We start from the raw sequence: 22523 nt of genomic DNA, 5'->3' as shown, positions 1-22523 counted from the left end.
GAATATGTTGGTTAAAGGGTATAAAATTTCAACTAGACAGGATGAATACGTTCTGGGATCTATTATACACCATGGGAACTACGGTTAATAATAATGTGTTGTATACTTGAAAATTGCCAAGAGATCATATCTCAAATGTTCTCATCATTAAAACATAAGTATGTGAGGTAATGGATAAGCTAGCTTGATTTCATCATTTCACACCGTATGCGTATGTCAAAACATCACACTGCACACCAAAAATATATACACTTTTTATTTCTCAATTATATCTTAATAAAGCTAGGAGAAAATCATTTATCAAATGACATCTGCTCACAAAAAAATAGCCAGACCTTATCCATTTAGACTGTGATACTAGTTTTGTGCATCTGTATAAAATATATTCTGATACATACATGATTTTTGAAGAAATACAGTATAATGTTATAAATTATAATATAGGCCATTTAAAATTACCAGTCTGTTTCACTGTTCTCCAAATTTTATCAATACAATGTGTTTGCTTTTTAACAGAAATAGTTTTCAAATTTTGTTATAAACATAATGGTTTACCCACTATGAGTAAGAGCACTTAAAATCTATAAGTTCTCAGCTGGGCACAGTGGCTCACACCTGTAATCCCAGCACTTTGGGAGGCCAAGGCAGGTGGATCACCTGAGGTTAGGAACTTGAGACCAGCCTGGCCAACATGGTGAAACCATCTCTACTAAAAATACAAAAATTAGCTGGGCATGGTAGCAGTACCTGTAGTCTCAGCTACTCAGGAGGTGAGGCAGAATTGCTTGAACCTTGAAGGCAGAGGTTGCAGTGAGCCAAGATCATGCTATTGCACTCCAGCCCGAGCACAGAGCAAGACTCAATCTCAGAAAAAAAAAAATCCATAAAGTTCTCTTAGAATTTTACAAAGCAACTTCATAAGTATGATCTCATTTAATTCATGCTACAGCTCTGTAAGATAGATATTGGCATCACTATACATGTTATAAACTTATCTTAAAGTGATCACGTTTCTTTACATCTTGCAAGGATCAGTGAGAGGGAAGAGTCACTCCAGTTATAAGAATAAAGGAGGCCGGGCGCGGTGGCTCAAGCCTGTAATCCCAGCACTTTGGGAGGCCGAGGCAGGTGGATCACGAGGACAAGAGATCGAGACCATCCTGGTCAACATGGTGAAACCCCGTCTCTACTAAAAAAAAAAAAAAATACAAAAAATTAGCTGGGCATGGTGGCACATGTGCGAAACCCCAGCTACTCAGGAGGCTGATGCAGGAGAATTGCCTGAACTCAGGAGGCGGAGGTTGTGGTGAGCCAAGATCGCACCATTGCACTCCAGCCTGGGTAACAAGAACAAAACTCTGACTCAAAAAGAAAAAAGAATAAAGGAGTACTTTTTTAAAAAACCTTTTTATTATGAACATGTGCTGCTGACGATTTTAAACAATGTCAGTGATAAAACACTTCACCTTGAAAAATCTTTTGTTGGCCTAAATTCTAATTGCTGCATGTTAAGATTTCATGCTCTGTACAAGCCTCAAATCAGTATCTTACTTGTCCTTTAATAAGCATTGTATTCTACACGGAAGTTAATTCAGAGGCCCCCAAGCCACAGACTTGGATAAAGAGTCCTTTTCAAGAGTAAGTGTGTAAAGCTGCCCTGCCTCCCCCATGAAAATACATATTCTTGAGTTAAACAGTCAATTTGAAATAGATAATAACACCATGACCTGTAAAACTGAGCAAACAAAATTTGAGATACTTTAATTCTCTTATTCTTATGTGACCACTTGAAGTTTTTATTTGTGTTGAAAAACTAAAACAGTGAAACAATACAAATTGCAAGGTATAATACTTGAGTTTGGTAAGTGCAAATTCTATTTTGCAGATAAAAGAATTTCACTAAATTTTAATACTTTAAAATTAAAATGTATTCCTTTGTTTAATTATTAATTACTTTAAAACTAAAGAAGGAATCAGAACAATAATAATTACTGTGTATTATTACATGACGATTACTTAAAGAAAATTTTCATATAAAAGTGAAGGTGTTAAAAATGATACATTTTGGTTATCAGATGCATTAGGTACATCTCTAGTCATATTATAAGGTTATTCTAGGGGAAAAATGTTTAAATTTGTCAAATCTGTGCATTACAACTTTGCTAAATAAAGAATACATGGCAGTTGTTTTCCTTATCTTTCTGCCATGTTACAGATCAAGGAGGTCTTATTTTGTTTGCATTTATAACTTTATGGAAATGTAACAGTAAGATTTTAGAGAGCATCAGACCATTTATTTCAGTTAGAAGCAGTAATGAAATCTCTTTAAACTATTAGATGTCACTTAGTCTTTAGGTAAGACAGATTATATGTTTAATGCCTTTTGGCATGATCCACAGTTATTGGCCCTTAATAGTTTTTATATTGACTGAAAATGAAGACTCCCCTCACTGCTCCTCTCACGCCTCCCCCAAGTCCAAATCAGTGGCTGACCTGAAGCAGCTTTTTTTCATAAAACTTAGAAAATCACTGATAAAAAAATCTCTCAACTCAATACTGGTAGTATTAATAAAAAAACAAGCCTTTCCCATAGCCAGAAATGCAATGTCGCTTCTAGCTCTGCACACGCTGTAACCTTAAGAAGCTGTGTGCCATCAACTATGGTTCCCAGTGTACTCTATTCAAACCTGGACAGCATTCGTTCATTATCAGGGTGTCTTCACCTCAGGATAGCCCTTCTTTATTTCTGGGACCAGCCCTGATCAAGTCCATGTCATCTGATGCACCTTACTTCAGGAAAATTAGTTTCAGAACGTATTTCTGGTGAACTAGAATCTGAGCACTTAAACAGAATCTGCAAAGAATTACATTTTTATCAATATATGTAGTTCTTATTTCTATCTTACTTTTCATGGGATGCCTTAGATAACTACTGAAGAGCAGACAAAGTTCATGAGGGCAGCCTTAAAATGCTACCCCTGTCTTTGGCACCTTCTATTTCACTCAAGAGTGGAAAGTAAGGAATGAGTACAGCCATGATGATAAGGTGGTAGAGTAAAGGGCTTTCCAAGAACAGAAGGGTCAGCAAATGAAGAGCCCTAAGAACACCACCACACCGTCCATATCCTGATTAATCCATTGAGTGCTGCACAGTTTACTGATATCCGTGCTCGACTTACCTAATTCCTCCCCTTTGGGGCCACAGACACCTTTACACTAAAATTCTTTCCGGAGAGACCATAATAGGTGCCTTGCTCTTTGCAAATACATGGGAATTGACTTTCGTGTTTTGAAAAGCCTTTTGGAAGAATTTGCATATTTGCAAACATGGATACCCTTTAAGAGCTTTCTTTTTTTTTTGAGATGGAGTCTCACTCTGCCACCCAGATTGGAATGCAGTGGTGCAATCTCCGCTCACTGCAACCTCCACCTCCCAGGTTCAAGCAATTCTCCTGCCTCAGCCTCCCGAGTAGCTGGAACTACAGGCATGCAACACCACACCCAGCTAATTTTTTGTATTTTTTTTTTAGTCGAGATGGGGTTTCACCATGTTTGCCAGGATGATCTCGATCTCCTGGCCTTGTCGTCCACCTGCCTCGACCCCTGAAAGTGCTGGGATTACAGGCACAAGCCACACACCCGGCTGCATTTTTTAAGGGTTTAAAACTAGGAAAACAAAGTATAAGTACCATAAAATCTGAAAACCATTCTATAAGTCATACCATAAAAAAACCCTCATTATTTTGTTGCCAAGATTACATTTTCCATTTCACACTTTACCTAATGTCATTACTCTTAACCGCCTGATTACCCCAAACCAGATCCACCTGATAAGAAGAAAGGCTATCAGAGCTCTAGAAATGTTCTAAGTAACAGCAACACTGTATGTAATCCTCCAAGTGACTAATTTTGAATATATAAATTTTGAAATGCTTCTTTTTTAAAAATCATTTTTGATATTGTATCCTCCAGTACACAGAAATGACTGGGCATCATTTGCATTAAAAATCTACCACTGATTTATCATCAATGCCACTATCATTAGGAATAAGATCTGGATCAGCAGACCCTTCTGTACGCAGTTAACACATGAGCACGTCCTGGAGGCTGAGCTGTCCAAGCAAACCCAGGAACAGAGGAGCTACCACAGGTGAGTATTTACATGAGCCAGGCTCTTCATCTGGCAGTTTTTTTTCCCTCAACACCTGTTAGTAAGGAACACCAGAATCAGGTTGCTTTCCATTGGAAGGCCAGCAATACACCTTCACTGTCCTACCTCAGGTTTCTCACCTCTCCAGCCCTATGTCACAATTCAACTAGCAGGGCCCCTGATTGCTCTTCTCTTCCATAAGACATCATAGTTGTCCATTACACTGATGGCATTATGCTGTTTGGATCTAGTGATTGAAGTGAAGCAATTACTCCGGTCTTCCTGGTAAGGCATTTGCATGTCAGAAGGTGGAAAATAAATCTGATAAAAAATCAGGGACTTTCTATCTCAGTGAAAATTGCAGAGGTCCAGGGTGTGGGGCAAGTCAAGACATCCCTTCTAAGATGAAGAATAGGTTGTTGCATATGGTTTTTCCTACAACCAAGAAAGACATCTAGCATCCAGTGAACCTCTTTGAACTTTGAAGGCAACATATTCCTCATTTGGGTGTGCTACAAAAACCCATTTACTTAGTGACCCCAAAGCTGCTAATTTTGACTGGAGCCAGAAAAAAAAAAAGGCTCTGCAGCAGGTCCTGGCTGCTGTGCAAGCTGCTCTACCACTTGGGCCATGTGACCCAGCAGATCCAATGTTACTTGGAGTAACAGTGACAGATGTGGATGCTGTTTCAAGCCTTTGCTGGGCCCTTATGGCTGACTCACAGTGCATGGCTGTGAGAACACCTTAACCTTATAGGGTTTTGTGCATGGCTCTGACCACACCTTAACCTTGGAATTAAAGCCTCAAGAACTGTGAAAGAATAAATTTCTATTGTTTTAAACACCTACTTTGTGGAATTTTTTTATGGCAACTGTAGGAAACATAGAAATTTCAATCTAGTAAGACTATGAGTGTTAGCTCATCTCATCTCTATAACCCTACGTGGCAGTCACTAGTCTTGCCCATATTTCACAGAGGAGCCAACAGTGACCTAGGATGGAGCAGAGCTGGGACTTGAACTCTGCTGTCTGGTTCTGAGCCTATTGTGCTTAACCACTACACTACAGTGTCAGCAGAAAGCGGTACCAGTCTCACTTAAATGAATTTCATGGGCTGCCATAACTCCAAGAAGCCATGTTTTCTTAGTCTGGGAGATGGGCACTGATACAGTTCTCAGCACATTGCTCTTGAGGGCAAGTATTAAGCATAGAGGAATCCGTGACTTGGTGTATGATATGAGGAACACCTACAGTTCCCCTTAATACCTACTATTTCACAGTAACTAATTTATTTTGTTAATGGTGATCAGCCATCTAGCCCGGCCTGGATGCATGAGAATCAGAACCTCCTTCAATTGTGGGTCCTGGGTGTCATCTCACTTGCTTCACCCTAGTCCTGGCCCTGCCGCAGAGACAGGTCTTCTTTTAAAATGTCCTACAGGAGTAGCATTTTCAATCCCAGTTCTTATTCATTAACGCTTAAGGAATAAACATTTTGATTTGAAATTTGATGATTCATTATCTTTACTTGAGTTTTAATCAAGAGTTGATTTTTTTTAACATTTGAAATAAACACAAGTGTAACATTCTCAAATCCTTCATGTTTCTAGAAATAACGTTCAACTTTGATATGGTACAACTACTACACGTCAGGCATTGGGTTAGGTCTCCAAATACAAGCAGAGACCATGTTTGTCTAGTTCCCTGCAATCCTGATCTTAAAGCTTGCACATGGCATGTGCTCAGAATTTGTTAAGTGGAAGGATGGATGGATAAGTGGATAGATGGATAAATGGATGAATGGATGGATGGGTAAATGAAAGGATGGGTGGATAGATAAATGAAAGGATGAATGGATAGATGAATAAATGAATGGATAGATGGATGGATAAATAGAAGATGGATGGATAAATGGAAGAATGAATAGATGGATAGATTAATAAATCGATGAATGGATGGGTGGACAGGCTGTTGGCTGATGGTCCACTTATATGGAAACTCCACAAGCAGTAAACTGTGAGGAGCACACATAGGCAGAAGTCCCCACACCACCAAAGCTCTTGTCTCCTTCCCGCCCCCATTATTTTCCACAGCATTCCAATCAGGCACTGGAAACAAAAAAACCTAGAAGGATATAGGTTGAGGATATTTGAGGACACTGATGGAGTTGGAGAAAGCTGAAGTTTTCCAGCTTCCAATCTTCCCCTAGTAATGTCACAAAGGCAGAAGAAATTCTTGGGAGGAGGAATATTTATTGTCATTCCAGCTTCTGCCAACACGCACGGCAAAACTCCAGACACAAGCACATCTTTGCCAATCTCTCTTTCCTTTTTAAATATTTCACCCTGGCCCCAGTCACCAGAAACCTTCCTACTACCTCTGTCTTTCCAAATTCCTTCATTCCAGGCTATCTCTCAGGAATATGCATAAATACACTTATTAGTATGAGATTCTTGTTACTTTGTAAAAGTTACACTAAGGGTATGAATGAAGATGAACACTCCTACAAAATTAAATAATGTTATACTAACTCAAACAATTTTAATTGGTAGATGTAGCAAGGAGCAATTTTTCAGTGAAAAAATCTAGATGCCTCCCCCTATTTACCCTAGAGCCTGCCTTTTGCTTTGACAAGTCTGCTAGAAAATAAAACATAATTACAGCCCCATGCCCTTCACACCTCCCACAACCCCAGAAGCATTGCTAGGCATGATGGGATTCAACAGAACATCATATCCAACCCGTAACCTGCAGCACAAGTATGTGAATTGTGACCGCACCTTCCGTATGTGGGTCGTTACTTAGAATCCTGTACACTCCATCATGTCATGATCATGACCATGCCTCAACATTACATTTAACATCTAACATTTCTATATTAATACAATGTTCTTCTTAAACCTCTAATCCTTCCATCTCCTCCCTCACTGGCACCACTCAGTCAGAAGGAGACATGAGAAATCTTTGGTATAGCACCTCTAAAGCTCCTAGTCTCCTGGCCCCTTCTTCCCTTCCCTTGACCTGGAGGAGGAGGTCCCTGTCCACTGGAAGCAGAAGTGAATGCACCCTTCACTTAGGTGCCCTGGGCACAATTTGCTCACACTTCCTCCAGGACCCTGGTCTCTTGGGTTGCCCCCAACATCTCCCTCTCTCTGGCTACTTACCATTAGCACTCAGACATACTCCAGATTCTCTCATCCTCAACACAAACAAATCTACAAAACCCTACCCTTGGCGCAAAGTCTCCCTTCTTCCCTCAGCTATAACCTTAGTTCTGTCTTCTCATCAAGCTTGGTTTCAAAGTTGTGGGTGCTCACCATCTGCACTCTCACTGGTCCCAGCATCCAAATCTGCTGTGGCAAAGGTACTCGATGGCATGGTTACCATTTCCCATGAAGTGATTCTGTTCTTGTCCTACCTGGCCATTTTCTGACTTCCTGACCTGTCCTTCCTCCTTGAAACCTCACTGCTTCCAATTGCTTCCAGAACACCACTTCTTCTTGCTTTCCACCTACCCTCTGCTTACCCTTTTCAGCCTCTCGACATTATTTACCCTAGAGCCTCTCTTAGAGCTTCCTCTTCCTCTGCCCACCTCTGAAATCCTGCTGTTCTCCAGGGTTCCATCTTCTTCCTCCTCCCTCTATTGCTCAGTCGTAGTCACAGCTGCAGTGTGCTCTGTGTGATGTAGGGACATTCCACAGGCATCTCACACTCCATATGTTGCAGCCAGAAGGCAATGTCTGTCTCCCACAAACTCGTTGTTTTCCTGGGTCTCCTTCATCACATCACAATTCTAAACCAGAAATCTGCAGGTCATCCCAACCTCTCTCCCCTCCCACCCTGTCATCCAAACAATCATTAAGTTCTGTCAACTCTACTTCCATTGGTCCCGCCCTACTGTCATTAAGTGTCCACCAGCGTCTCTCCTGACACTGCAATGATCTCCTACATGTTCAGCCTGCCTCTGGTCAGGATGTGTCAGTAGCTCCCTTCTGCTCACAAGATACACTCCAAATTTTTTAACATGACTTCAAGGCCACCGAGGACCAGCTGCCACCCATCTCTCCATCTCCTGCCACTTTCTCCAGGCATTCAGTGCTTTAACCAGACAGAATTCCTTGGCACTCCTGTTGATGCTAAACTTCCTCCCCTTCCTGGCCTTTGCACACCCTGTTCTCTGCTGAGAACACTCTTCCCTTTAAGACCCTGCTCCCCTTCAAGCTAAATCTGCTCAGTCATCAGTACTCAGGTCCTAGGCCCGTTCTGGAAAGACTAGGTTGGATGCACCTGTTCATAGTATCATGTACTTCCCATCAAAGCAATCATCGCACATTATCATTGTTGTTCATTCTGTTTTAAGTCTTCTCTACTAGATGCTAAGTTCCTGGAGGCAGAGCTTTCACAACCTGCCAACCCCAGTAACCTAGAGTCCAGCAGAAGGCCTGGCCTAGAGAAGCTCGGTAAAAAATTATTTTATCCCCATTTCACAAAGGTAGAAATCACAGAAGTCAAAGAAGTACATACAAGGCAGAAGAGGAACTCTTCCAACCATGTTTGATTTCAAGCCTGGTGCTCTCTCTAAGCTCCTGTTTTTTCAAAGCTAGAGACTTCCCTTTGGAAAACAAAAGGAAATTTACTTTTTATTTATGTTTCAACTCACTAATCCCTAAACCGTATAACCCTGACCATTGCTGGATCAAATCCTATAATCCTTTCAGGTGATTCTTAGGAAGATGCCTCAACTTACTTTCCTCTGCAAGAGACTCACTCTCCATATCTGGATCATCTTTGGCATAATTCACTTTCAAGCCATCTAAAATTCTCAGCAAAATACAAAATCACAGGCATTAGCGATGCAAATTACTGCAAAGGAGACTGAAGCCCACTCTACCAAGCAGAATTTCAAATGCACATCAAAAATGCTATACATTCTGGCCAGATGCAGTGGCTTGCTCCTGCAATCCCAGCACTTTGGGAGAACGAGGCAGGCGTATTCCCTGAGGCCAGGAGTTCAAGAGCCTCTGGCCAACAAGGCGAAACCCCGTCTCTACTAAGAACACAAAAGTTAGCCAGGTGCCTGTAATCCCAGGCACTTGGGAGGCTGAGGCAGGAGAACTGCTTGAACCCAGGAGGTGGAGGTTGCAGTGAGCCGAGATCTGGCCACTGCACTCCAGCCTGGGCAACAGAGCAAGACTCCATCCCAAACAAACAAAAAATACTACACATTCTGATCATGACTAAGCCAAGGAAAGTGGAGACATTAGAATGTGGATCACATAAGAAAAGAAAAAGTCCTAGCACTGCTCATGAAGAAACTAGCAACATCAGAAAACAAATTCTTCAATAATTTAAAATCCAAAACTTAAGAGGCAATGCACATATAAGCAGCATATCCAGAATGATTAACGTGTTCTGGTAGCAAACATGTGCATGCTCAGTTTGCTCTACATGTATGCTAGTTATGTATGTACGTTATATGGTGTATACTAATTATATTTTAATTCCTATTCAGTGTGTCTTATTCTTTCTTACAGTAAAGTTTGTCAGCGCCAGTTTTTTTTTTTTTTTTTTTTTTGGTCCTCAACTGGAGCATCAACGAAGAAGATAAAAACACTTCTGTTTCCATTTTATTCTTCCATCAATTTGAGGAAAATTAAATATGTATAGGGTGAACAGGAGCACATCTTGGTCATCAAGCATTATCGTTATGGGATTTCCCTTAAAGCAAGGTTGACTGAAGTAATTATTTACTTAGAAAGTACATAGTATTGTAATGCAACTAGGCATTTCCCATATGAACTACACTTATGCAAATGCACCACCATATCACCCACTGATCTAGGCAGGAGTCCACAGTGCAAAGTACATGCGCTGATGTTTCATCCCCTTCACATCCTTTCTGGTCTCTAAGTTTGCTTTTGCTCTTTAAGAATCAGAACTAAAATGTGTCACTTCAGGCGTACCCTTCTCACCTGCAGCCCACAGTGCCCCTGCTCTCCCCGCCCCATTACACAGCATTTTTCCTGAAGAACAAGCAAGCTCTAGTGACGCACTTTGCTTTCTGCATTCCTTTCTGGCCAGAACTAGAACTATGCCCTCACGAAGTGCCCAGGTACTGACGTTCTCTCAGACTAAGTCCAACTTACTTCCTGGGATGCTAAAAACAAACATCCACTGGCTTTGATCTCCTTTGACCTGCTGTGTCCAGATCTCTCTAGCCACACCAGACATACATGGACCTCCTACATCCATACAACTGCCTGGGAAAAAGTGTTCTCTCCTTTCCTGTTTAGCACACACATCAGTGGCACAGTCGAGTGGGTAACCACAACACATGTTTAATTTGAAGCACTCTGTCCTCCTAACCTGCCTTCTTTATCTCCTCCCTAGAAAACCCATTAACACGGTCAATCAGGTTATCTGAATTGCCTATATTACCTGCAAGGTAGTAGCTAATATCAAACCCCTCATCCCCACCTACCTTAGGTATCGCTATCTACTTTTTACAGAGCTTTCCCTTGAACTTCCTTAAGTCCAGGCAATACAGCCTTATCTTAAGATTTTCCAAAGCAATACTATCAGGGCCCAAGATGCACACACAACGCTGAGTTTATCCACATTTCCTACTAGGGAGTTGGGTTTGTGTTCCCCACCAGCTGAGTATCTTTGCCGTCATTTTCTCCCAGGGCTCTTCTAAGTTGATTGTTTTAAGCTGAGGTGCTCATATTCCTGTGCACTTTCTGCAACCCTGAGCGTTACCTGTGCTGTCTACTTGTCTATCAATTCAGGACCTTCTACTCTGACAGCCAGCCTAAACTAAAACCTAAACGGAACAGACTCCAAGCTAGACGCAGAGCTGATGTGAAGTCCCACTTTGTGTTAATTACCCGGCTCCCAGTCCACATTTCCAAACTTCGAGGCTCCTTCCCTGAGGCCCCTTGTGCAGAGGATTCCTCTAGTCCACTTCCTGGTGCTCGGTCCTCCTCTCCCAAATGCAGGTCCACTCACACTTTCTGGGAGTCACAGTTGCACCTACTTCACCTCATCTGGCTTAAGAATACACCAAACTGGTGACAGCACAGACCTCTGAAGCATGTCCTGTGGCCCTATTACCTCCGATGTCCTTAGCACCTTATTGCCTTCAGTATACACGAGTTCAGGAAGTCAAGTGGACTGACACGTGCTTTCTTCACTTTTCCCCTTAAAATGTTCGTGTTAATGGTACGCTTCTCAAATTCGCAGCAGTGCTGGGATTTTTTATGGAATTGCGAGAGACAGGTCCTGACTTCCCACTCTTTAAAGAGAGTTCACCAATTTCCCTTGGGAGTTTCTCAAGACTCAAAAAAGGAAAAGAAAAAAAAAGGAAGGTAGAAAGCAACGTAGGTATTAACCATTTTTCTGGTACTCCTCAAACCCAAAACTATTACAGAGGGCATTAGGGATTCCCCTTGGCTACCAGGAGAAGCACCGCGAGTCCGATTCCTGACAGGTGAGCACCAAGAGACGAGGTGGAGTTTTGGTCGCTAGTTTAGCGTGAAGATCTGGATGCGGGGGCTTGTCTTCCCAACCATTGGAGGCACCAGAAAGGAAGGAATAATGGGCTAATACAGAAAGAGCATACATTAGGGTCCCAGATACCCAAAACCTCCAGGCCTCTCCGTCTGTCGTCACCTGGAATGAATGAGCTGCAAAGCCTGCGCACTGGCGGCTGGGCCGCTTCCCCTCCCGCCGCGAGCCCCGGGCCGCCCGGACGGCACCTCCTTACCTTGCGGGAGTACGGGGGCTTGCTCAGGTGGATGCCGTCACGGACGAGCTTATCCCTGATCATGATCTTCAGCTTCAGTTTGGGGTAGCTCACCAGCTCCCTGCTGCGGGGGACGGTCGTGTGGCCGCGGAAGTCCCCGCGGGTGCCCTGGGCCTGGCCGACGCACGGCTCCCCCCGGCGGCTGGTGGGAACGGCGTCGGCGGACGGCCCGAGGGGCGCCGGCTGCGGCTGCGGCTCGAGCGTGAAGTAGAGGCCGGCGGCGTTGGCGTCCTGCTCCCGCAGCCGGCGCACGGCCTCCAGGATGCGGCGGCGGTGCGCGGGCGCCAGCACCCCGATGGCGTCCAGGTCCGGGTCCCCAATCTGCTTGCACACCTCCAGGTCATCGTAGCCGTTATCCACGAAGGACTCCGCGTACTGAGGAAGCTGCAACGCCTTAAGCCACTCGTAAACTATGTTGGTGCACATGGTAGGACCCGGAACCCCGCCGCCGAGCACCTTCCCAGCGCCCCAACGGCACCGGCGGCACCAGTTCTGGGAACTTTTAATCCTCTCCTCCAAGGGGAAAAGGGTATCGCGGTAAAGTTTTCCTTTTAAAGGAAAGACTCGGGCCGGAGGCAGAAAGCCATCAGAAGAAGCCTGAGGAAGGGAGAAGCGAAAAGCAGCAAAGTGAATTCCCCAAGCAGCCGCGGAGCTCGCAGGCACTGGCTGCTGGGCTGGGCGAGCCGCTCCGCTCCGCGCCGCCCCTGGATGCGCCGCCGCCGCCTCTGCCGCGGGGAGGGGCGCGCGACCGGCGCGGGAGGGGGCGGAGGCGGGAGGGGCCGGGGCACACCCCTCGGACCCGTGCCGGGTCAGCGCCGCTCAGCGCCGCCCGCGAGGTTTCCCACCCGGGACGGTCCCAGGACTGTGCGCTGCATCTCGCGCTCTGGCCGCCGCTAGCGCGCCCCGCGCTGTGAGGCGACTCCTCCGCGCAGACCCGCGGCCGCTGGGAGCCCCGCGTCTCCGCGTGTCAGTCACTGTGGTCCTCCCAGCGGGAAGCCGGTGGCTTCCAGGCTGTCGGGCTCCGCTGGCTGCCCTGGGTTGCTTTTCACATTTCTCTTTAATCCGACTTTACCCGGTGGAAGTCTCCGCGCTCACTTCTTCTCGAACCTGCTGGACTCCCGCTTGCGCGCCTGCTGGCAGCCCAAGGACACGTTCCGCCGCCCCACCGCGCTGGGGACGCTGCGGGGTTATGTGTCCCTTCCTTCCCGTTCCGCGTCTGAATCCCCCTTCCTCGGAGCCCAGAGCCCGGTGATCTGGCTTCTTCCGTGGGCCGCCACTCAGTGACCCGAGCTGCGGCGCGTTGGCCCGGCGGGTGGGCGCGACGTGGGGGCCGCCCGAGTCCAGCAGGCGTGCGCGCCGCCCCTCCTCGCTGCAACTGGGCACGTTGAGCGGCGGGAGAGGCTGCTGTGCTGCTGGGCTCTCCCCTCCTAAGCTCCCGGGTCTGCGAAAGTTTGGGGTGGGTGGTACTTTGTCCTAGGTGGCTGTGTTCCACCCGGTCCCCCACCCTGCTTTCTACCGGCCCCTCACCCTCGTCTGCGCTGTGCTTCCTCTCCGGGCCCCGCCACCTTGTATACTGCACGGGCTCCCTGGGTGGCTCTGCCCCCGGGGACACTGCCAGGCCTTCAGTCCTGGAGCCCGGGAATCCGAGCCCATCCTCTCGCTCCCGCCCCGGGATCGCGTAAAAATCAATAGAGCACCACCCAGCTCGCGTTGGAAGGGACGTTCAGACACCTCCGCTCGCGGCATTTTCCCTCTAGGAGGTAACAAAATCAATCGAGTTTCCCCATCATGCCAATGTCTGAGCAACCGCTTGGGAGTGGGGATCCGAGTGGCAGGTGGATGAGACTAAGCGCCTCCGCCCCATTTCCCGGTGTCTGACCTCTTCTTGGGACTAAGGTAAGGGAGGGACCATAGGAACAAGTACTGTCTCCCCTCTTTCCGCAGAAGGGCGATTCAGCTTCGCACCTGAGCTGTTTAAGGACCCGATCTGACCCTTTTTCTGAAGATTCCTCTTGGGGCGTGCCAGTGTCTCGCCCGACCTTGGGAGGTGGACAAGGAGTGACTTCAGAGTCGTTTCCCGACCTGCTGTGTGTTTGGCCTTTGGGTGGGCCCTCTTTCTCTAAACCAAGAGAATTTAACCCCCTCTTGGGACACGAACCTCTTAAAGAATCAGATGACAGCTTCAGTCCTTTTGCCCAGGAAAATACCCAACATAAGCGCACCCAAAACGTTCCCTACAGTTGACGGGGGGAGGGTCTGGTTTCCAAACCCCGGGACTCACTAATCTCAAATTAAGAACAGCTGTCAGTAAGAACCGTCTGCTCAGGGGGAGGGGAGAGACCAATGTGAAAAGCCGTGGAGCTGTGAGTAGCCCCAGCCTGGGGTCACCCAAGCTGCCGTGGTAGGTGGCAAAGCTCCTGGGTACTGGGATGCTGGAAGCGGACAGCCCTCCCCGCCCCGCACGAGTTGCCGCCTCTCCCTCGTCAAAGCGGAATCACAGTGCCCCCTCGCGTCCGCGCGGCCCCATTTTAAGGCATTGTCCCTGTCCTCCAAACTCATTCTATTCAGCAGAAAGCAGTGGGCTTTACGGTTTTATACTAGTTCCCCTTTTAAGTACAAATGTTTTATCACGTTTATCTTTATATCCCAGTATTATCTCACAAGGACCTTTGAGTTTTTTAAAAGAAAATATTCCAGCAGTTTGAATGATGCTGCTAAGAAACAGAAATTATCAGCAAATATTTACTGGGAAATTACTATATGTCAGGCATCTATTCACACATCTGTATACATATGCTAATTAGCAGTATTATCTCATATCTTACAGAAGAAGAAATTGACACATCAAAACTAATTTGCCCACGATCTCACTATTCCCAATGTAGCAAGGGTTTAGAATTCTGGGAGGGGGCATACATTTAGCATCAGCCTTCAGCCTTTCAACTACTGTGCAACATGTAGGGGGGAAAAATAGGCAGATTGTAGGAGATGAGGTTTTTTTGTTTGTTTGTTTTGAAGTTTTTGGTTTTTGGACTGAAAAACTTAAAGCTCAGGAATTTTTTTTTTTTTTTAACAGTCTCACTCTGTCACCCAGGCTGGAGTGTAGTGGGGTGATCTTGGCTCACTGCAGCCTCTGCCTACTGGGTTCAAGCGATTTTCCTGCCTCAGCCTCCCCAGTAGCTGGGACTACTGGCGCCCGCCACCACGCCTGGCTAATTTTTGTATTTTTAGTAGAGACAGGGTTTCGTCATGTTAGCCAGGCTGGTCTGGAACTCTTGACCTCAGGTGATCTCCCCACCTCAGCCTCCCGAAGTGCTGGGATGACAGGCATGAGCGCATCATGGCCTGGCCCAAAGCTAAAGAGTTTTATTGTGTTTCTTTCTTTCCCAAGTTGTATGAAAAGTCCAACAGCACTATTCTGTAGTTTTTTGCCTTATTGTATATGGCCTTTTCCCCTCTGGGGGACTTAAGAACATTCATCTTGTCTTATTAGTCCTCAGTGAAGCAGAATCCTCAGAGTATTTTTATTTCCATTTTACCATTAGGGATACTGATTGGGGGAAGATGAACGACTTGCCCAAGGTCATACAGTAAATCAGGACACAGACAAGAACAAGCTTGCCCTGTCAAAGTGCTTCCCTGACAGGCAGTGGAGATTCTCCTTTATTTATGTGCAAAGCACTCTCCAATTAGGAAATAAAGCATCCTGGTGCTCTCTTTGGAAGGGAAGCCTTTTATAAAGTAATCACTTGTTAATCAGTTATAAATAAAACATACTTACTTTTGACCTCTAGAGGAAACCAGCTATCTGGAGATTTCACTAGTCTGAGCTATAGAGACTTTTTTTTCCAGGTTTCCCTTCTATTTCTCATGTATACTTCTACACTTACTCACGTCCTGCTTGGGTGAACCATTGAGGTTTGTGTTCCACTGCTTGCCTTATCATACCTAAACCTCTTAATAGATTTCATTCTAGAAGCTACTATGCTCAATGTGTCTATCTCCTGTGGAGACTAATGGCTAAAGTTCAAAGTGACTCTGGCAAGAACAATTGGCTGTAGCCTTTCAGAACTAGAAGACCACTGAGATCATCCCCGGCATCCAGATTTACAAGGAGGAAGCCGAGGCTCAGAGAGGTCAAGTTCCTTACCAAAAGCGACACAGCTAGTTTGTGACAGAACTGGGTCAAGAACCCAGATCCGCTCCCTCACAGTGCTCTTTGCAATGTACTGCATTACCCAATTTTTGCTGCAAGTCCTTGGCTACTGTCAAAATCATTCATTTACTCATCAAATGTTTATTAAGTAAGCACTTCAGTGCCAGGCAGTGAAGTAAAAAAAGAAGAGTTTTTCTTCATTAATTGGAACTGGAGAGACTTCAGCATTTGAAATAGGTAGAGAATAAACTGATCACTTTTTTTTATACATTAGTTCATGAATTATAAAGATTACAAAGATACAAAGCAATGTTTCTTCTATCTGTAATATTATCCAAATTCTGTGATAATATTAGCCAGAATTTCAACTTAAATTATATTTGAAATCCAGACAAAAATGTACTTTAAAAACACAAGTGGCTACTCTGCTTCTGGTTGCAGGCTTAGAACACGCAATTTACTCAGAATACATTGTCACCTTGTCAACTACCTCTCATTTTGTGTTACTTTTGAGTAGTATTGCTTTGTTCGAGTTTTTTCTTTATACAAAATTTTTCAAAATAGTTATCATGTTGATTATTATTTATTACGTTTGGGGCCACACTTAATTTTGCAGGAGGATGACTTGCCTAATGAAAATCAATGGAATAATTGGTTATGGAGAAAGTTTCTTTTTAGGCACCATTTTAGAACCGTTTTGCAATGGTAATCACTATGGCAAAATGCCTGTTGATCCTCTCCATGTAATTAATTCATGATAATTATATTCAGGTTTTACATTCTAACTATCAGAAAACAGCTTTTCTACTTCACTCAGTAACTCGATTTAAGGATATAGAGTGAAAAATAATTTGTTATGGAATTTTCTTGGTGCCACTTAAGGTTTCAGACTATTTTAGAAGATAAATGTTCACACCTAGTGCATGTAAAAATTAAATTCCATTAACATCTATTAAATGTCAGTCCCTAGGGTGTCTAGCCTTGTAAAAGTCAAAGATATATAATATTAATCTTAAAATGCAAAATATGTCTTGCCTCTGCTTAATCCATGAACTAAAAAGCATCCAGAAGGAGTAGATGCCATAGGGAGAAATGAGAATAATGGGCTTGAGTGATGTAACAGGCAATCTCTTCCCCCGTGGCTGGGGGTGAGGTGCTGGGTTGGCAACTTAATTGGGGGCAGGCAGGGTGGGGTGTCTGTTAACATGTCTGAGCTGTATACATTAGACTTGTGTGTGACAACACACATATGAAAGAAGAAAAGACAAGGAGCAGTGGGGAGTGCCAGCAGGATTCATTAGATTATTCATTGCTGTTATAACAGGCCTTTCTTTCTTTCAAGAAGGAACAAAGGGGAGGAAGTGCATGTTCAGGAAGTCATCCACTTAGAGGTCACTGACAGAAAGAGAGCCAAGCTACAGACTAGGTTTGCGATAGAAAATAAAATACGATTCATTTTTCAAAAACTGTATTCTCTCATCTTTGGTAATCCCCAAAAGTTCTATATTTTAAAATGCTCTCCAGAAGAGGAGGAAAGGGTTAATCTAGAGTCTCCTGAGGTAAAAATGATAGGTGCAGTATTTTGCTAGATAACAATGGGCAGCTTTTAGGATTACCTTTTATTTTTTCATTCTACATCACAAAGCTATTATTATTTAACACCTAAATGTTAGGTTAAATAACCCCATACAAGTAAAATTATGTTGGTCAGTGCTGTTTCAGACCAGTACAAGTCATGTATATAATCATAATGATGAAATCACTGAAGTTATGACCAGTGCAAATTGACTAAACAACAGTTTTTCCATCTGACAGTTTCTCCCCATTCTGGAGTTCGGACGAGCGATCCCATAGAGCCTACTTCCTGAGACCTGCATGGCTACTGATGATGGAGAGGTGGTTCATTTTCTCTCTTTAGGCAACATAATTTTATGTATTTGTTTTAAAATCTTTAGTGCTTCTTGTCTAGTTTAAACTTGATATTGGAATACATACTTTATAACTCTTGAATCCTTCATTTATAAGAACCTGCATAATTAGGGCTCTTAGTAAAGTCTGAGATCTTGCCTCTTTGCAGCTTTGGAGCAAGGCAGTGTGGAGTGCATCCCAGTTTTGAAACTATCTCTAACCTTGAAGGCAATACACACACACACACACACACACACACAGCCTCTTAGACCCTACTCATAAATGTGCAAATACAAGAACTAGGTGAGGCATCAGATACCCATATCAGAAAAGCCCAGTTCCTAGAAATAAGGCTGACAACCTGAAAATAGGAGATGTTTTGAATATTTCCTCAAAACTTTTGAGCTTAACAGTTTCATGAAAGCCCAATTTCAGACCCTTTCTTTGAGCTATTCAGCTGTCTTGTCTGAGTGAGCCCTCTGTCCACAGCTTGGACCAGGGCCGTGGCTTGGAGCAGTATGTTCTCAGCCAGCATGCTGTGGCCCTAGAGGACTTGCTGGGGTCATGAGCAAGGAGAGAAAGTCTTCAGAGACCTGCCCAGAAAAGTAACAGAGATGGCATTTTCTTTATGCTTTATAATAGGATAAATGCCACATGTTTCAGAAATATAAAAATTAAGATGAAACAATATACTTAATTAAAAGGTAACATGGGTTTATTCCACTATAATCTAGGAGTGAAGAAAACTTTCCTAACTTTGATTCAACTTCCTGAAGCAGTGGGGAAAAAGCTTCATACTTTTGATTATATAAATATGATAAACCTTTGCATGGGAACAAAAATCTCTATTAGCAAAGTAAATAGACAACAGCTTGTCCTTGTGGGAAGGTATTTAGAATTTATATGGTAATCATAGATTGGTAATAGCTAATACAGAAAAAGCATTTAAAAATAGAGAAAATTAAAGGCCAGCAGGGCTATGGAAAGATGGGTCACAGAGTTCTCAGAAAAAAACAAACAAACAGATCCTCATTTGAAACAATTCTCAAGTAGCTTCAAAGTAAGAAAAATGCAGGTTAGGAGGCCAAAGTGGGAGGATCGCTGGAAGCCAGGAGTTCAAGGTCAACTTGAGCAACATAGCAAGATCCCATTTATACTGAAAAAAAAAAAAAATGGTGGGCATGGTGGTGCAGGCCTGCAGTCCCAACTACTGGGGAGTCTGAGGCAGGAGATCCCTTGAGTCCAGGAATTTGAGATTGCAGTGAGCTATGATCATGCCACCGTACTCTAGCCTGGGTGATAGAGCAAGACCCTATCTCAAAAAAGAAACAGAAAAATGAAAAGAAAAATACACATTCAAACTCCACTGAGAGACTATTTCTTACTTATCAGATTAGCCCAAATCATAAGGTTTAAATTAAGGGTAAAAGTAAAGAGAAAATGGTTAAGCATTCTCATAAATAGAGTGTAAAAGTAAGAAACAATCCCTGGCCGGGCGCCAGTGGCTCAAGCCTGTAATCCCAGCACTTTGGGAGGCCAAGGCAGGTGGATCACGAGGTCAAGAGATCGAGACCATCTTGGTCAACATGGTGAAACCCCGTCTCTACTAAATATACAAAAAATTAGCTGGGCATAGTGGCGCGTGCCTGTAATCCCAGCTACTCAGGAGGCTGAGGCAGGAGAATTGCCTGAACCTAGGAGGCGGAGATTGCAGTGAGCCAAGATTGTGCCATTGCACTCCAGCCTGGGTAACAAGAGTGAAACTCTGTCTCAAAAAAAAAAAAAAAAAAGAGAGAGACAATCCCTCTTTTAGTCAAATAGCACTCATATGATTTAATTTAATAGAAACAGAATTGTTAATCAGGTATTGAAGAGTCTGAAAGACAGAGTAAACTCTGAAGTATCCCAGATGTAGTAACCTTAGGAAGTATGTTAACTTTAGGAAGCATTATGTTCGTGCAAAAGTCATTGTGGTCTTTGCCCTTGAAAGCAATGGATTATTAATTATCCTTAAAGGTTTCAGAAACAAAGGAAGAAGGTTGAGATTATCAGCATATAGAAACTTGGAGGAGGTGCCCTACTGAGCTGGGACCCAGAATTCTGAGAAGGGAATTCTTTCTGCTTGGTTAGGAGAAAAATGCCCCATGAGACTGGGCCCAGACCTCCAAGGAAAGGACACCATCCGGACGTACAGGAGCCCCAGGAGGCCCTGCAGAGCAGAGGCTCAAGAAGTTGGGCTGCTGACTGGCTGGTGTGGATACTGAGAGTGGGTTCTAGGAAGGTAGAAAATTGGAAACTGTAACCTACCCCTACTGGGTGAAAACTTGTGGCTAGGGTGACACTGGCAGGAGGAGGAAACAAAGCAGAAGGCAGCCAGTCTCCTGGTCATTCTTTTTCCTGCTGTTCCGTCTACCTCTTACATGCTTTTGGCAAAACTCTACAGGGTGCCAACTAGTAAGGCAGAAATGTGTGCAGAGTCCTAGCCCCAGCTTCTCAAAGTGGAGGGTGTGGAAACAAAAGTAACTCCATCTTTGATGCTGATCCACCATGATCACTTCTGATTAATCCCAGTCCCATGAATGTCTCCTTGTTTCCACTTTATGTACTGTCCCTAGTGAAAGAACAAAGCAACCTTAATATCATCGCATAAATTATAGCTCTGATGCAGGTAGTATTCTTGCCTGTTCTGGAAGGTGCCTTTCATTGTCTTGCTGGGGTACATGTGTCCTTCCCCTATGGTATAGAAGCCCCAGGTCTGGGGAGCAACACTGTAGAGGTCTACCTGTCTTGCAGCTGACCAAGACCATGCTTTGGTCTGTAAGCTTCCCTAGACTGATAAACTGGATTTATTATATTTGCCTTGTTCTTTGCTTGCTCAACTCCTTCAGCATTTGGAGGTCATTTTGCAGATATGGCCCTTTCACAGAGCAAAGGATAAAATGGAAAGTATGGAAATGAGAAAAAAAAAAAGAACTGAATACCCAGACAATGCCTATAGTGTGGGATTTGTCAATATTCACCAAATTTCATATGAATTTTCCCTTGGATTTAGCAATTCCACTTTTGGGACTCTATCCGAAAGATACACGGTAGCAAAAATTTTAGAAATAAAGTAATAATATGCATAAGACTATTCATCACAGCACTCTGTAATGACTAAATATTGGATCCAACCCAACTATCCATCAATAAAGGACTGATGGAATACACCATGGTACCTCAACATAATAAAGTACTTGGCAACTGTTGAAAGAATTGAAGACTATTTCCCTACACTAGAATGCAGTGATCTCCAGGATATATCACTACAGGTAACTCTTGAACAACACCAGTTTGTACTGCACCAGTCTGCTTATACAAGGACTTTCATCCACCTCTGGCACCCCTGAAACAGCAAGACCAACCCTCTTTTTTTAGACTCCTCAACATGAAGACGACAAAGGTGAAGATCTTGATGACAATTCACTTCTTTAAGAAATAGTAAATGCATTTTCTCTTATGATTTTCTTAATAACAGTTTCTTTTCTCCAGCTTGCTTTATTATAAGAATATAGTATATAATACATATAACCTACAAAATATGTGTTAATCTACTATTTATGTTGTCGGTAAGGCTTCCAGTCAATAGTAGGCTATTAGTAGTTACCTTTCTGCAGACTCAAAATTTTACTTAGATTTTTGACTGCATGAAGGTTGGCACTCATAGCCCCTGCATCCTTCAAGGTTTGGAGGGAAAAAAAAGCAAGATGGAGAAAAGTATGTATAGGATGCTACTCTTCATTTAAGGAGGAGGTAGGAATATGTAATTAAAATAAAACAATGAAAGGATAAGCATTTAAGAAATGATTACCTAAAAGGGATGGGCAGAATAGAGTAGAGGGGTTGGGTACTTACGATTTGTTGCTGTTCTTTTTTCCACTATTGTTCCACAGTTTTCACATTTCTATGAAGATACTACCCGAGACTGGATCATTAACAAACAAAGGAGGTTTAATTGACTCACAGTTCTGTGTGTCTGGGGAGGCCTCAGGAAACTTACAATCATGGCAGGACGGAGACTTCTTTAAATGTATATTTTGTGGATTTGACTGTGGAACCATGAAAACATTTTTGTTTTTTGAAAGAGAGAAAGAAAGAGGAAAAAAAGGAATGAAGAAGGGGGAAAAAAGAGGAAGAGGAGGAGGGAGAGAGAATGGGAGTGTTGTTTAGTTGCCCAGGCTAGAATGCAGTTTAAAAATGGGTATTGAAAACCTCCCTTATACCATCAATCATGCTTAATAATGGCCAAACAATATTTCATTTAAACCTGTGAGTAGGTGTGATGTGGTACTGATAAGAGTGCATATCTTGTGTGTTTTAAGTGAAGGGTTCTATAAATGTTTATTAAGTTTACTTGTTCTGGATCTGAGTTCAAGTTCAGGATATCCTTATTAATTTTCTGTCTCATCGATCTATCTAATATTGATGTTGAAATCTCCCACTACTACTGTGTGGGAGTCCAAGTCT

At 43.6% G+C, this 22523-nt stretch overlaps 1 protein-coding gene across 1 annotated transcript in view; it reads right to left on the bottom strand.

The window, feature by feature from the left end:
• The window catches only part of SAMD5 (sterile alpha motif domain containing 5), a 58536-nt gene extending 45856 nt beyond the window's left edge, over window positions 1–12680 (bottom strand). The window contains exon 1 of the mRNA XM_054254500.2: window positions 11915–12680. Coding sequence (XP_054110475.1) covers window positions 11915–12379 — 465 coding nt within the window. The 5' untranslated portion in view covers window positions 12380–12680. The remainder of the gene's footprint in view (window positions 1–11914) is intronic.
• Between the last annotated feature and the right edge of the window lie 9843 nt (window positions 12681–22523).

Source organism: Callithrix jacchus, chromosome 4, assembly GCF_049354715.1.
Source record: "Callithrix jacchus isolate 240 chromosome 4, calJac240_pri, whole genome shotgun sequence".
In the NCBI taxonomy this organism is placed as follows: Eukaryota; Metazoa; Chordata; class Mammalia; order Primates; family Cebidae; genus Callithrix; species Callithrix jacchus.
The sequence above is the reverse complement of the archived record's forward strand: the minus strand, read 5'-3'. Positions and strand labels throughout refer to the sequence as shown.